The sequence below is a fragment of the Taudactylus pleione genome, unplaced genomic scaffold (assembly GCF_031769625.1).
Source record: "Taudactylus pleione unplaced genomic scaffold, aTauple2 ptg000484l, whole genome shotgun sequence".
Taxonomy (NCBI): Eukaryota; Metazoa; Chordata; class Amphibia; order Anura; family Myobatrachidae; genus Taudactylus; species Taudactylus pleione.
The window spans coordinates 3,373,653-3,387,668 of record NW_028284886.1 but is presented as its reverse complement, the minus strand read 5'-3'; the positions used below and the strand labels follow the sequence as shown (position 1 = coordinate 3,387,668).

The following is a 14,016-nucleotide window of genomic DNA, read 5'->3' as shown; positions in this document are numbered from 1 at the left end:
AACGCACAGAAACTTGATTTGGGGACTAGAAAGTTACAATTCATTCGAATAAACAGAAATGGGGAAAAAGTTGGCCAGAAAGCCTACACCTGTCAGCGGCATTCTACACGGTGATCACCGGACACACGCCGGAGCCAGACTGGTGCCAGCACCTCCCACACATGGCCAGGCCCTCCCTCAGGGGCTGTGACCACTAGCCTATCCGTGTGGTCAGCACTCTGCTACCACCTCCTTCACCACGTGTGCCTACTGATGGCAATACTGCTCCACCTAACCCAGCACCAACAACCAATAGAAAAGGCACCAGGAACCAAGAGGCAGAATTTTTTTTTTTTTCCAAAACAATTTTTTTTTATTTTTATTTTATATACTCACAAGTGCAAACATACATGTACATGTATATCTATACAGATATACTACATAAATCCATATACACATAGATACAGAACTGCAATCTGTGTAAGCAAATACAATTCAAGTGCAATGTCAAACAAATACGTTTTGCCTGTAGGATATAGCTAGTCAAAAATTACTGTTAAACATAAGCACAGGGATAGAAAATATAAAATAATATAGAACCATAACAAAAAACAAAAACAAATTATATATATATATAAAATAAACACATACAAAACCCTCCCACCCCCCCCCCCCCCGGACTGTGGTGCAGCTTGTTCCCTTTCCATTGATAGGACACTCCTACACTAGAGGAAATAACGTTGTTCCTCTACAGGAGACAAAGGCCCTCATTCAGAGCCGTACGCTCTGAGCAGAGCGCACGCTCTGAATGAGGGCCGGGCTCCATTTTCATGGAGTGTCCTCCTGGACGCTCGTATAGCTGTGGGTCACCACCCACAGGCTATACGAGCGTGCATTGTGATGGTCGAGACCATCGCGACCATCGAATTTGCGAGCCGGAGCCTGCGGTTGAGGTTTTCAACCGCAAGCTCCGGAGTGATTTTGGCTCTATCAGAGCCAAAATCACTCCCACTGACATCACTAGTGATGCAGTGGGTCGGCTTTTGACGGGAGGCGTTCCCATGGGAACGCCCCCGTCAGGGAGGCACGCCCACCAAAGGGGGCGTGCTGTCAATCAACATTGACAGCACGCCCCCTTTGATCGGACACAACGAGCGAAGGACTTTCCTTCGCTCGTTGCGTCTGGTGCATGCGCACGACGGAGCTCCCTCCGTCGTGCGCATGCTCAGTCCATAACATCGACCCACTTGCGAGCGGACAGCCGCTCGCGAGTGGGTCTGAATCAGGCCCAAAGAGTCTTATCCCCTGGCCCATAAATATAGGATTTAAAGATCTAAATATACAACATCACTCCAAATGACGAAGTAGAGACCAATTCGTAGTCTCAAATAATCTCATTATATGAGTTCTAACATCGGAATCCAAGGAGTCGATATATATATACCCCATTTAGCGTAAAAGCGAACCACCCCCTTCTCAACATCAGGTATAGTTGCTCTTCTATCAAAATAAAGTATTTGTAGTAAAATAGTTTGAACTTTTTGAATTGATAGTGCTGTGGAAACTGTCCAGTTACAGAGGATAACTTTCTACGCCACAGTTACCACTATCGTAAGAAAGGGCAATAATTCCATCTTACGACCCTGCAGGTCCCAATTTATAAAATTAGCGCATAACATAGCCAATGGCTCCTTCATAAGATGTAAGGCGCATATATTGTTTAGAAATACCATAATCTTATCCCAAAATGTTCTAATTTTCCCACATTCCCACGTCTCATGGAAGAAAGTAGCTCGTGAAAATTTACACTTCGGGCAGCAGCCTGACTCCTCCTCAACAACATGTTTCAACCAAGAGGCAGAATTAAACAGAATCACTCTAATAGATAGTCTACCACAAATGTAATGATTGGATACTAGCCAAACAACCTAACACCGCCCATAATACGTACTAATACCCCCACACATACACACTGCCCCCTCCCACAACTAACAATAGGCCATATGACAATCACAACCTGCGGGTTTCCAAACCTCAGGCCATTATGGCCTTTTGGCCTTGCTGGAGACTGTAACATGCATAAAAAAAAATATGGCAGGAATAATTGATAAAAGTGGTCAATCGACTGGTTCTGTAAGCTCCCATCTAAACTGCCACATATGACATATTTATTATTGCTTTTCCTGAGGAAGACACAAGGAATATAATGAAGGAGTCTAAGACTGTACTAGACCAGAAGCGTCAAGTTCTGCAACTAGGTAGTTACGCTGGGCTTAAGTTGGGTACACACCTTTTCTATCCTGCGGCTGATCGGGGTAAACGCTCCCAACCAGCCGAGCTGGGTTCCCCCAGTGTCACCCCCTGCCTGCAGCCCTGTACACACTGTACTACATATAGCTCAGTGTGTACAGGCTTCTATGGAATTGGGAGGTCCTCTCAATCCTGTTCGTTACAGGAGTGTTATAAGCCGTTTATCGGCTAACGCTCCTGCAGTGGTACTACATACACACCTATACCATCATCAGCCCGATCACCTGATATTCAGTGATTGTATAGGTGTGTACCCAGCTTTACACTGACTCTTGGTCTAATTCGAATAGATCCCCCCCATCTCTTCCTACTATTCCCATTATTCTGTATGTTAGATGCAAAATCTCACTTTCCATTCTTATTCTGCGTATTGAACTATCCAAAACACAAATTTTTAGTCCTATGTTGAATGAAGCACAGGGTGAATGGAGAGTATAGTGTTCATTCTAGCACCCTGCACCTGTCACAGCCCGTGCAGTTCCTCTTTCCTGCCTGGAGTGTCTCTCTCTGCTCTGGTGCTTCTAGCACACTCTGCTCTGTATCTCCAAAGTTTGTTGCATCAGCTGAGTGTGCTAGAGGCACCAGAGCAAAGAGCCACACCCCAGGCAGGAAGGAGGAACTGCACGGGTTGTGACTGGTGCAGGGTGCTAGAATCAAGATTCAATTTGGGATTTGTTTGAATGCACCAACCCAGTGCATTAAAGGACACATCTACTACTGATGCAAAGATGTGGTCGACGTGGCGCAGGTGCACCCTACATAATTGTTTGCTGGCCTCACCCTGGGCCTTTCTTTGTCATGGCTCGATTACTTAGGGGACCCTTCAAACCAGAGAAGCTGAGTGACAAGAGAAAGCTACCCAATTATAGAGATACAGGTAGGATGAGACACAGGGAATGCCCATTAACATGACGGCAGCCGCATCTTGGCACGGAAGTAATCTCCCAAGCTTCTCCTCAATGCTTTAGTGGCAAAGACAATTTTCTTTCTAAACTACTAGAATGGCAGCTGTGTCTGTCTCTTCCCTTTTCCTCTTAGTTCTACAAAAAGTTGAGGTGATGCCAGTAAAGTTGGCAAATCGAAAATGTAAACGTACACCCAAGCATGCTGTTGCAGTGGCTTTTAGTGTACTGCAGGGTCAATAGATGCTGATTCGTGGCGACAGGTACATTTCAATTGCCTTCTACTTAATGTGCTTGAGGTTTATCAGCATTTATGCGACATTTCCCCAGTTTAGCGTCTACACAAACGGCTCTTATGGATAGCTTAGGTGTTCCCCATAGCAACCAATCAGACAGTAGTTATCATTTCTCTATTGCATCCTAGAAAATTATAGACAGAATCTAATTGGCTGCTATAGGACACACCCCCCCCTTTTCATTTTTAGAAGCTTTAGTAAATCTACCGCTGAGACACAAGCAGAACCATTACCATCAGAATGTAAAAAAAAGGGAGGATCTTCTGTAAAAATGATCCAATTTTCCTAGCCAGCAACGTAGTCAGAAGTCTCATATAGCCGTCAGTGTCTTACACAGCTTTCCGCTATGGAGACCCAGAGAATTCTGCTATCCAGCCATCTGTAGGGCTTTATGATCTCACATTTCCCGGCTAAGTGCCTGCAGATGTGCTTTTCATCAAAGCAGACCTACTATTAAATTATAACAGTTTATTGAGGGTTTTGCAAGTCGCAGAACATATGGGTCGGACTACAAATCATGTCTTAATTTCACATTCAGATTACGTTGGCAGGGAGTCTAACTCTGCAATAACCGTAAAGATTCATGGTTCACCGTAGATCCATCAAAATATTTTCAGACCCTCCTAGTCTCTGAAACGTCCCATTAATGATATGCAAACGATGTTGAGGGAGACACATGGCTTTTCCCAATGGCTGCCCCTAAGAAAGAATGTAGTGTACGGGAGATGGCATGGGAATCATCGCTTCCAAGTATCCCTTAATTGACTTCTTTTTTTTTTCCCTTTAAACTAAACTTTAATACTTCTCTATTAGTACAAATCCCATTTCAGCCCACAAGGATCACTGACAGCTGGCACATATTTAATTATTTTGCCCCAAAGGCTGATTATGCTGTGCTGCCTCTTCCACCCCGTGACCCAAACCTCCACCACAGCCCCCCTGTATAAAAGAGAAATAATTACTTCTACCAAAAATGATAATGATTTTTTTTTTGCAGCAGCAGCAGTGATGTACCCACGAGACACCGGCAGTATCTATATATTATATATGTAACAGAGAAAATAATATAGAACAAAGAAGATACAAAAAGGGCTTAGGCCATCATGTATTTCCACAGATCTGTGAATACCTGACAAGCCCTTAAATGAAATGGACATTACAGTTCATATAAATCTGACTTTGTAGAGCAGTTTTCATTCCAGGTAACTGAAACCAATGTGAGTGCTAGGGCGTGTACAGCTGTGTACAGGCAACCATCGTGCACTGCCGATTGTGTAAATGGTGCGCCAATCATTTTCTCAGTCCCTACGTCAAAGTCATTTTTCTCCTAACCACTTGCCTGGCATGGTCGCAGCCTTTGTGACCATGGCAGGCTGTCCGTTAACCGACTAAGAGCCGTATTCAATATGAGCCGAGCCGCGATACTTTTTCGCGGCCCGGACTTTCTGCCTACATCGCGTGTTTGGCAGGCGGAAAAGTATCGCACGCATGCTTTACCCAGTATTCAATATGAAAGTACGCGAAAATGGCACACGGCGAAACTGAAACAGGCGGAAAGCGCTGTCAGATTTGGGGAAATCAGTCTGACACCCCCCAAAAGATGCTCTGACATGGGGGTTCACTATGATACTCCCCGATTTGGCTTGTTGAAGGTATTTGGGGTTTTTAAACGGGCTCAATAGCTGCTAAATAGCGTTTTTCTATACGTGGTGCAGAATAGTATTCAGGAGTATTTTTTTCTGAAAATAACTTATCCCAGCAAATTTGGGGTACTTGAAAATGGGGGTCAGCATATTTAAAAGTTGCTAAAGTGTAGTTGTAAAAATCGTAAAAAATCCACCTGCCGCAAGCACCTGCAATAAAAAAAACACCTGGGGCATACTTGGGGACCCCCCAGAGTCAAGTTCGCTAGTTTTTAACTTTGTACCCCAATTTTTTTTTTCCGCCTCCTTTTTCAAAGTAATTTTTTGGGGGGGCCTTAAGTGTTTTTTAAACATTTTTTTACACAGTTTACCTTTGGGGGACTGTCTGAAGGCTGCATGGGGGTTCCCGCAACGTTGCACCCCAAAACCCCAATTCTGCACTTTTTTCCACCTGCTATTCATAGGCGAAACTTTTTTGCCTGGTACATTGCATCGACTTTCCGCCTAGGCAGAAAGTCTTCCAAATTGAATACGGGGTAAAACCAAAACAGGCGAAAATTACGTCACCCGCGTAAAAGTTTCGCCAAAAACATGTGAAAACGGCTTTTCCCTCCAAATTGAATACGGGCCATAGTAGCAAACAATGCGACTAGTCTGAAACGCAGAATGGGCGGCTGCCAGAAGATGATCTTCCAGCACCCGCCAATGGCAGAGGGACCTCTGGTCCCGCTGCATCCCTGTACCCTCCTCCAGTGACCTCCAAGCTGCCGATCGCTGCTGACCCCGCCGATCACGGCAGGACCCACCACCCGGCGGCTGCAGAGGCGCTCAGTGGTAACAAATTGCTGGGTTCCCCTGAGGCACCAAACAGTCCAAGCGGTTCATGTTGTCACCTGTGAACTTCCTATAACTGCAAAAGACAATTCCAAGGAGTTGCGGCTTTGACAACACCAAAAAAGTACCACTGCCGCAAGACTTATGATCGATCAAGGGCCTGATTCATTATGGATCGCAACTGCGATTGCAATAACGATTACGCACGCAGTCTCACTGCGATAGTATGCTAATCCATTGCGATCGCTATGCCGTCGCAGCACTACATAAGGACGCCCAATTTACCTTAAACGCATCCGTAATGTTTAGCAAGACTGCGAAACCATCGGTACCATCGCAGCCTCACGCACACTTGCATAAGCCCTGACCTTACTCAGGAACCTCATCGCACGCTATGAGTACTCAAGCTGCATAGGGCATCGCAGTGGATAATTTATGGACGCCCATGCAACGGCGTTCAAACGCAATGGCACGCCTGCGTTTCTCCGACCACCCCGTCAATCACTCTGCGATGGGTCTGCGTAGTCACTGCGATCGCAGTGGCCGGTTTGCACACACGCACTGTAATGCATACGTTTACACCGATGGCGTGCATAATCGCAGTTGCGATCGGTAATGAATCACTAGACACAGAGGGGGAGCTGCCAATTACTGGACCAGCGGAGAGTAATAAGAGTAATACCTAAAATGTTTATTTTAGGTCACTCACTTGGATGGGGCAAATATTTTCTCTGTATAAAAGACCGGCACTTTTTACAGAGCTGCAAAGCACAAATCTTACAGTTATGGTCTGACATGATGCAGAAAAGAAATATATTTGTTCTTCTGACCATTTGAAGTGCTTCAGTCTATATAAATGTCCTGTGACAGCTGAGCAAATTGGAAGAAAGATGGCGGCTTTAGGCCCACGCTCATGTGCACCCATAGGGTATTGTAACTGCATCTGCAATATGGTCATCGCAGTAGGTGTGTCCAGGAGGAATCAATATGATTTACCGCCGGCGGTTCAAATCCCGACAGCGGCTGCCTGACACAATAGGAAATCCCGATCGTCCTAAGGTAAGTACTAACTAACCTAATTCTACCCCCTAACCCTCCCTTAGGGGTGCCTAACCCTAACGCCCCCCCCTTCCACACACAAGTGCCTAACCCTAACCCCCCATTCCCCGCTGCCTAAACTTAAGTCCCCCGAGGGGTGCCAAACCCTAACCTCCCCCCAGGGGTGCCAAACCCTAACCTCCTCCCGGGGGTGCCAAACCCTAACCCCCCCTTCCCCTAGCCTAAACCTAACCTCCCAGGGGGGGTGCCTAATCCTCCCCCCCCCTGCACGGCTGTCTGCGCCCGGCTTACTTTCGATCGGTAAGCTGGGTTTCGTGCACCCGGCGTAGGTCTAATGACAGGCGTCAGGATTTTGACGCCTGTCAGTGCCTTGCTGGGATTAAGCAGTCGGGAAGCCGGCTGTTGGGATTAGGTCCGCTGGCTTCCCAACTGCATATCGTCCAGGAGGCCGCACACGAATCCCAGGTAGATTTTGGTGCATCGCCCATGCTGCCGGTGCCCACATGCCGCTCCCAGTGTAGTGCACAGTTTTGGGAAGGGACATTGCCCCCTGGCTGTTCCCATCATGCAAGGTGATCTCCTATCTGCATGTACACAATGGGGTCAGGTGTGATGTCATCAGACCTGGCTGCCGGATAGCGCATGGAAGTGGATGCAGGGGTAGATGGGAGACCCCAGGACTGGTCTATAGTGTAATAATTATTACTGCTGTAACTAACTGATATAATTACAACTTCCTCTAAGTAACGTTAGTGATAAAAAGTATGGTGGTGAGTAAAAGTATCTCTACAGATATATAAGTGCAAATGAAGATAAGGGCAATGCACATAAATCATTTTACATTATAAAGCTTCATACATGGTGAGTGTGGGTTATATTACAGGTATATGTGTGTACTGGGAAATATCACATTAATGCATCACTATTGGTGGATATATTCTGTATTTAGGATGACATAAGGATTGGAAGAGGGGAGATCTGTTAAGGAACAGTGCGAATAGGTAACACGATGATTGTGGCACTATTACATACGGAGAGAGCGTGAGCCTAGTAATGTATATAGCACACCATAGACCGCACACCACAGGCCGCTATAACCGGTGAATAGAAGGCAGCCATGCCAGCACTTACCTGATATTTTTTTATTTGGCAGTATACCAGAAGAGCCGATAGTTCTATATTTTCCCCAAAACCATTTTTGAGAGGGACCGATCGGTAGCCTGAAAGACATAACAGTAAAAGACACGATGTTCTCTCAAGTTGCTTATTTTTCACAGGGATTTCTCTAGGAATCACGACAGTTTGTTTGTTTAATGAATTAATATAACATTTCACTCCACTGCAGCAGATCCGGAGCAGGTGCTTTTTTAACCTGGCAGACAGGTACTGACTGACATCTTGGCAGACTTGCTGTGCAGAAATGCAGTTCATGGATTAGTCGATTCATACACAAGGGAGGGGTTGGGTACGGGATGCTGGCGCTCGGGATCCCGGAGGTCAAAATCCAGATGCCGGCATACCGACAGGGTTACGATACTTAGGTATCCTATTCCTCCCCTTAACCCTCCCTCCCTGGTGCCTAAATCTAACCTCCCCCCTAGTGCCAAACCCTAACCCTCCCCCTGGTGCCTAACCCTAACTCTTCCCCTAGTGCCAAACCCTAACTCTCCAGCCTAGTGCCTAACCCTCCCTCTGGTGCCTAACCCTAACCCTCCCCCTGGTGCCTAACCCTAACTCTCCCCCTGGTGCCTAACCCTAACCCTCCCCCTGGTGCCTACCTTAACCCTCCCCCTGGTACCTAACCCTGACCTGCCCCCTGGTGCCTAACCCTAACCCTCCCCCTGGTGCCTACCTTAACCCTCCCCCTGGTCCCTAACCCTAACTCTCCCCCTGGTGCCTAACCCTAACCTGCCCCCTGGTGCCTAACCTTTCCTCCTGGTGCCTGACCCTAACCTTCCCCCTAGAGCCTAACCCTAACTCTCCCCCTGGAGCCTAACCCTCCCCCTGGTGCCTAACCCTAATGCTAGCCCTCCCCCTAACCCTGCTACTTACTTTCGGGATGTCGGCGATCGGGATTCTGACAGGTGTTGGGACTCCAATGCTGGTATTCTAAGTGTCGGCGTCCCATGTGCTGGGATATTGACCAGATCCCATAGTCGCAGCTCAGGGTCTGTAGTACACTGGGGGGTACATTTACTAAAGTGCAGGGTTTTTACAAGTGGATATATTGCCCATAGCAACCATTCAGATTCTAGCTATTATCATTTATCTTGCACCATCTATAATAGAATAGCTAGAATCTGAATGGTTGCTATGGGCAACATCTCCACTTCTAAAAATCTGCACCTTAGTAAATATACCCTTATGAGTGAGGTTTTGCTGCATCTGCGATGAAAACAAAATGCAAAGCTTAAAGAAAAAAAGAGGGTGGGCTATACCTCTCGGAGTGCTCAGTCTCGTCGGACGTCTTGCGCCGTATGGTGTATAGGACACGTCTGTATTTGATTCAATGAAAGTAGAGTAGCTGAGAATTTTTGGGTCTGACTCAAAGTTGCACGACAGTCCATTTTGTGGATGGATCTCGCGGTCGTTAGCATGAAGCATCTCAGTCGCAACTCCTCTTGCGACTGAATAGGCGTGACTGGGTGTTGGGGCGTTGGCATGTACGCACTATGTAATTGTGGCCTCATACAACATTTTATAAAAGCCCCAATGTGCTACCCAAGGGCGAAAAGTGACATTGTTGCTCACCATCGTGACATTACCCTCAGATTTATATTTGGCAAGTTTAGCCAAATACTGTACGAATCCATACTCAAAACTGATAGCACACGTGACACATACATATAATATATATTTGTACCTGTTTTTAACCCTGTAATAGGAAATGTACTTTGAGCTAAGAAGTTGGGATCACTGAACATGTCCTCCTCATAGACCGTGAAGCGCAGGAATGACAGGTTTGGTTCACAGATCTCAAACATGATCTGCTGGACCGTGGTCCACACTGGGTTTAGGCCATTGTCACCTAGAAAAGCAAGGCAGGATGTTATCACATGACTCATAATCATTCATATATATATTATTATTATTAATAGCACGTGTGAATCTAGCGAAATAAAACATAAATAAAAAAAATGTGTAAAGAAATAAGCAAGTGATTAAAACGTGGTACCGCCGATGCTTATATTAATTAGCATCCCAAATTTTTCAATGCTGTCACTATATAACAACTAATTATTAATGGTAGGCAGTTCAGCTGATGCTATGCACCATCTTATTAAATATTATATGCCGAGACAACTACACTAATTTACTCCGTATACGGAGATGCTGGGTTGTGCAGTGCGGGGTTATATGTATGTCTGCGGGAGACTAGTATTACCTAGATCCTGCATAGTGTTAGCAACGAGTGCTGCTATCAACACACATAACACATGGGGATATCTTCCCTCTGATCATACAGTAAACTGTATATCCATATTGTGAAGTTTATATCTGAAGATACGTTGATTCGGCTGGAAGCCAGGTCCCTGACTGCAGCCATTGTAGGAGCTGCGTGATATCACTTATATTTTTCAACAGGATACAGAATTGATTTATCATATAAGAGGATTTCAACCTATACTGAATGATGCCAGTGGAATTTTTATCTAACCGCTGTGGCAATAGTTACTAGAAACAATGAACATAATGTAACAGTACAATATAATCTGCAATCCATGTAAAGATTCTAGCACAACATTGTTGCGATTATAGGAGTAATTTCTGCAACAGTTATATTACTGGATCACTACAAAGCAGCTGCACTTAATATACCAAGAACAGCATATTTTTAATAATTAGTTGTTATTATATGGTGGCAGCATTGAAAAATTTGGGATGCTAATTAATATAAGCATCAGTGGTACCACGTTTTAATCACTTGCTTATCTCTTTACACATTTTTTTTTTATTTCTCTTGCTTCACACGTGCTAATAATATTAAATATATATATTAATTTTTTTTATCATATGATATAATAAAAGTTACATTTTAATATTTGATTTATTGCCTGAGTGCACCTAGTCTAAGATTCTCTTCCGCTAACCCGATTCCCAGATTTAATTCAAATTATCTACATGTAATCTTTGGTAGCACCCCTATTCATTGGACTCTATTATTATTATATCGTGATGTGTTCAATGAGAGGTGAAGCAATAAAGTTTACTATCTAAGTTCCAGTGCAGTGGACATACCCATGGTCTCATAATCATTCAGCAGCCTGAAACTTTATCAATCACGGCATAGTGGGTACAGGGGTATATTTAATAAAGCTTCTAAAAATGAAAAGTGGTGGTGTTGATACTAGGAACCAATCAGATTATCTCTATCATTTTCTAGGATGCAATAGAAAAATGACAACTACAATCCGATTGGCTGCTATTGACAACACTACAACCTTATTCATTTTTAGAAGCTTTAGTAAATTTACCCCCACAGACTTTTTGTGGGCTGAATTAATCCGTGTGACAATTGTTGACTTCGGCAGGGTTACCTCCCAGAGAGAAGATGAAATGATGGCCTGCAGTAAATATAAGGTTGCTGCTATTTCCAAGTTGGAGAAAGGACCTCTGTGACGTAGACACCACGTGACCGCTGCAGGAGGCTGGACTGCTCCTGCGTTACCATCCACTAGGGCATAGAGGGGGAATAAATATCTGTGGCGAGTGCAGCGAGCCACCGTGCCCGAAGCGTGGCGAGCGTAGCGAGCCCGCGAGGGGCCGCTTTTGATCCCCCGTTACCATCCCTGCCCCTCCCCCTTTCAGGCCGAGTCACGTGGGTGTGACGTCACAGGGCCATTAGCCCTGTATAGTCTAGACCTAACCGTAAATGTAATAGTCTGCAAACATGCAATGTAAAAAAAAAAGGGTCACTGCACCTTCCCACTGCTATACATGTGCCCGTTACACAACGTTATCATATTCATGATTTGGATGATCGGTGCGTGCCTGTGACATACTGTACACCGTATGTTGTAACACAATAGCGGCTTTTGCTTTGAATTCCGAATTCTTATACTGTGGTACTAGACTAATAATGTGTCATGACCTAATTATATGCGTTTAGAGGTCAGGGGTGACAAAGGTTCGGGACGTGGCTTCTGTTCTTTCAGCCTATAACACCCATGATGGGTGACAAGCTTGGTGATGATTTGCTGAGTCATTAATCAATTATTACTGTGCACATTGGAGGTCTTGGTAACCTGGTTGCCAATAGGTGTTTCCAGTCTGACATCAGGGTGAACCCTGAACAATGAGTCAGTAAGATGTAGTTCCGCTACCTCTTAACAGGATCGCTACTAACTAGATTTATCAAATCATTTAATTTTCTTTTAACTCTTATTACTGTTATATGCTTTTTTGCCAAGTGTAGAATTCCTTACAGAACTTGTAACTGAACTGCTAACAGGAATAGGGTGTACCATTTACCATAACGTGTCTTTCAACAGCATGGAGAAGGCCTAGCTCTCTTATTCCATAATGTTACAGGGCAAACGCTAGCTTAGGCTAATCATCTCTATCTGCTAGATGAACTGAATGTGCAGCATGTACAGTTAGATCTAGTTTTCCTTCTGTTAGCTTTACAGTATGTGTCATTGGGAGTACAAATAGATCTCCAACCCACTCATAACACTGGTCTTGAACTTCTTGAAGTCATACTCTCCTCCGCATAGCTCAACCTCTACGAAAGGACAGGCAATGCCACGGCCCGGCTTCGGCAAATGACGAGCTCCAAGGACCTGGGAGCAAAGTATGATTCAGTATCTCATTAGTTTTACTGAACAGGTTTCTGTTAACTGGATTGCATTGTACACCTTGTGCTTACTGCTCTCTCTTACCTTGATGGTCAACATCATCTGCCATTGTCTCTTGGAATCGCTTGGGTCGTAGGTGTCTTGTCTCATGCACTCTGGCTGCAGGATGTATCCACATCGGCCATTGGGAGAAAACATGGCGTGGTTTATTTGCATGGATCGATCTGAAAAGACAGGGAAATCTAAAGTGTAGTACTGTCTTGGAATCATAACTGTGGGTTAAGAAGCTTCCTAATCCAGGTGGCGGTTGTCATCTTTGGATGACCTACTGTATATACCATTCTTGTTTTTGTTCCAATAATAATTACGCTTGTAGTTATTTATGTTTTTTAAAATATGTCTTCTCTACTTCCTGTTACGGATATCTTCCTGATGCCAGTATTCTAATGCAAATCAGGTAAAAAGAAAGTGAATTTACGAAACATTGAGTTGGGGAAAGGAAAAAAATGTCATTACAATAGTTCCTGTCCTGTAAGTATACAGAAGATCCAATATAATTTTATGCTTCTGCGCCCATCTTATTTGTCAATCCGTCTCATGTGCTCAGCAATAAAAAGATGAGTCAGCAACATTATTAGGGATGGCACTACAGACCCAAATATCTCATAGGTTTTATTTTCAGTACAAATTTCAACTTATACAAATTATGTTGAAGCGCTTTTTTGAAAAAGGAACAAGAGATGCTATAAAGTAGGGGTCAGGGAACTTTTTTCCTTTTACCCCAAAATATATTTAGATACGCCGACGTTACACCCTTGATTTGAAAGGAAGGAAATCATATAGTAGTGCCCCCATATAATGCCCCGGTAGTAGTGCCCCCATAGTTATGCCCCTGTAGTAGTGCCCCCATATAGTGCCCATGTAGTAGTGCCCCCATATAATGCCCCTGTAGTAGTGCCCCCATAGTTATGCCCCTGTAGTAGTGCTCCCATAGTTATTCCCCTGTAGTAGTGCCCCCATATAATGCCCCTGTAGTGCCGCTTGTACAAAAAAAACACCTTAATCCCCGCTCCTGCATCCGCCGCCATCCTGTCCGCCCGGCTACTCCTCGGAACTATGACGTCTCTCCGATAGTGCGCATGGAGAGAGCCGGAGTTCAGAAGAGAACTCCAGCCTCCGGCTAACGCGGCGCTGC

The 14,016-nt window shown here is 44.8% G+C and overlaps 1 protein-coding gene across 2 annotated transcripts in view; it reads right to left on the bottom strand.

Moving 5' to 3' along the window:
* The window catches only part of PLCG2 (phospholipase C gamma 2), a 221,437-nt gene that overhangs the window by 17,779 nt on the left and 189,642 nt on the right, over positions 1–14,016 (bottom strand). For both annotated transcript variants that reach the window (XM_088449429.1, XM_088449430.1), the window contains exons 28-31: positions 12,906–13,045; positions 12,692–12,806; positions 9,887–10,051; positions 8,155–8,243 (exon numbers count right to left, since the gene is read on the bottom strand). In XM_088449429.1, the coding sequence (XP_088305555.1) occupies positions 8,155–8,243; positions 9,887–10,051; positions 12,692–12,806; positions 12,906–13,045 (509 nt within the window). The remainder of the gene's footprint in view (positions 1–8,154; positions 8,244–9,886; positions 10,052–12,691; positions 12,807–12,905; positions 13,046–14,016) is intronic.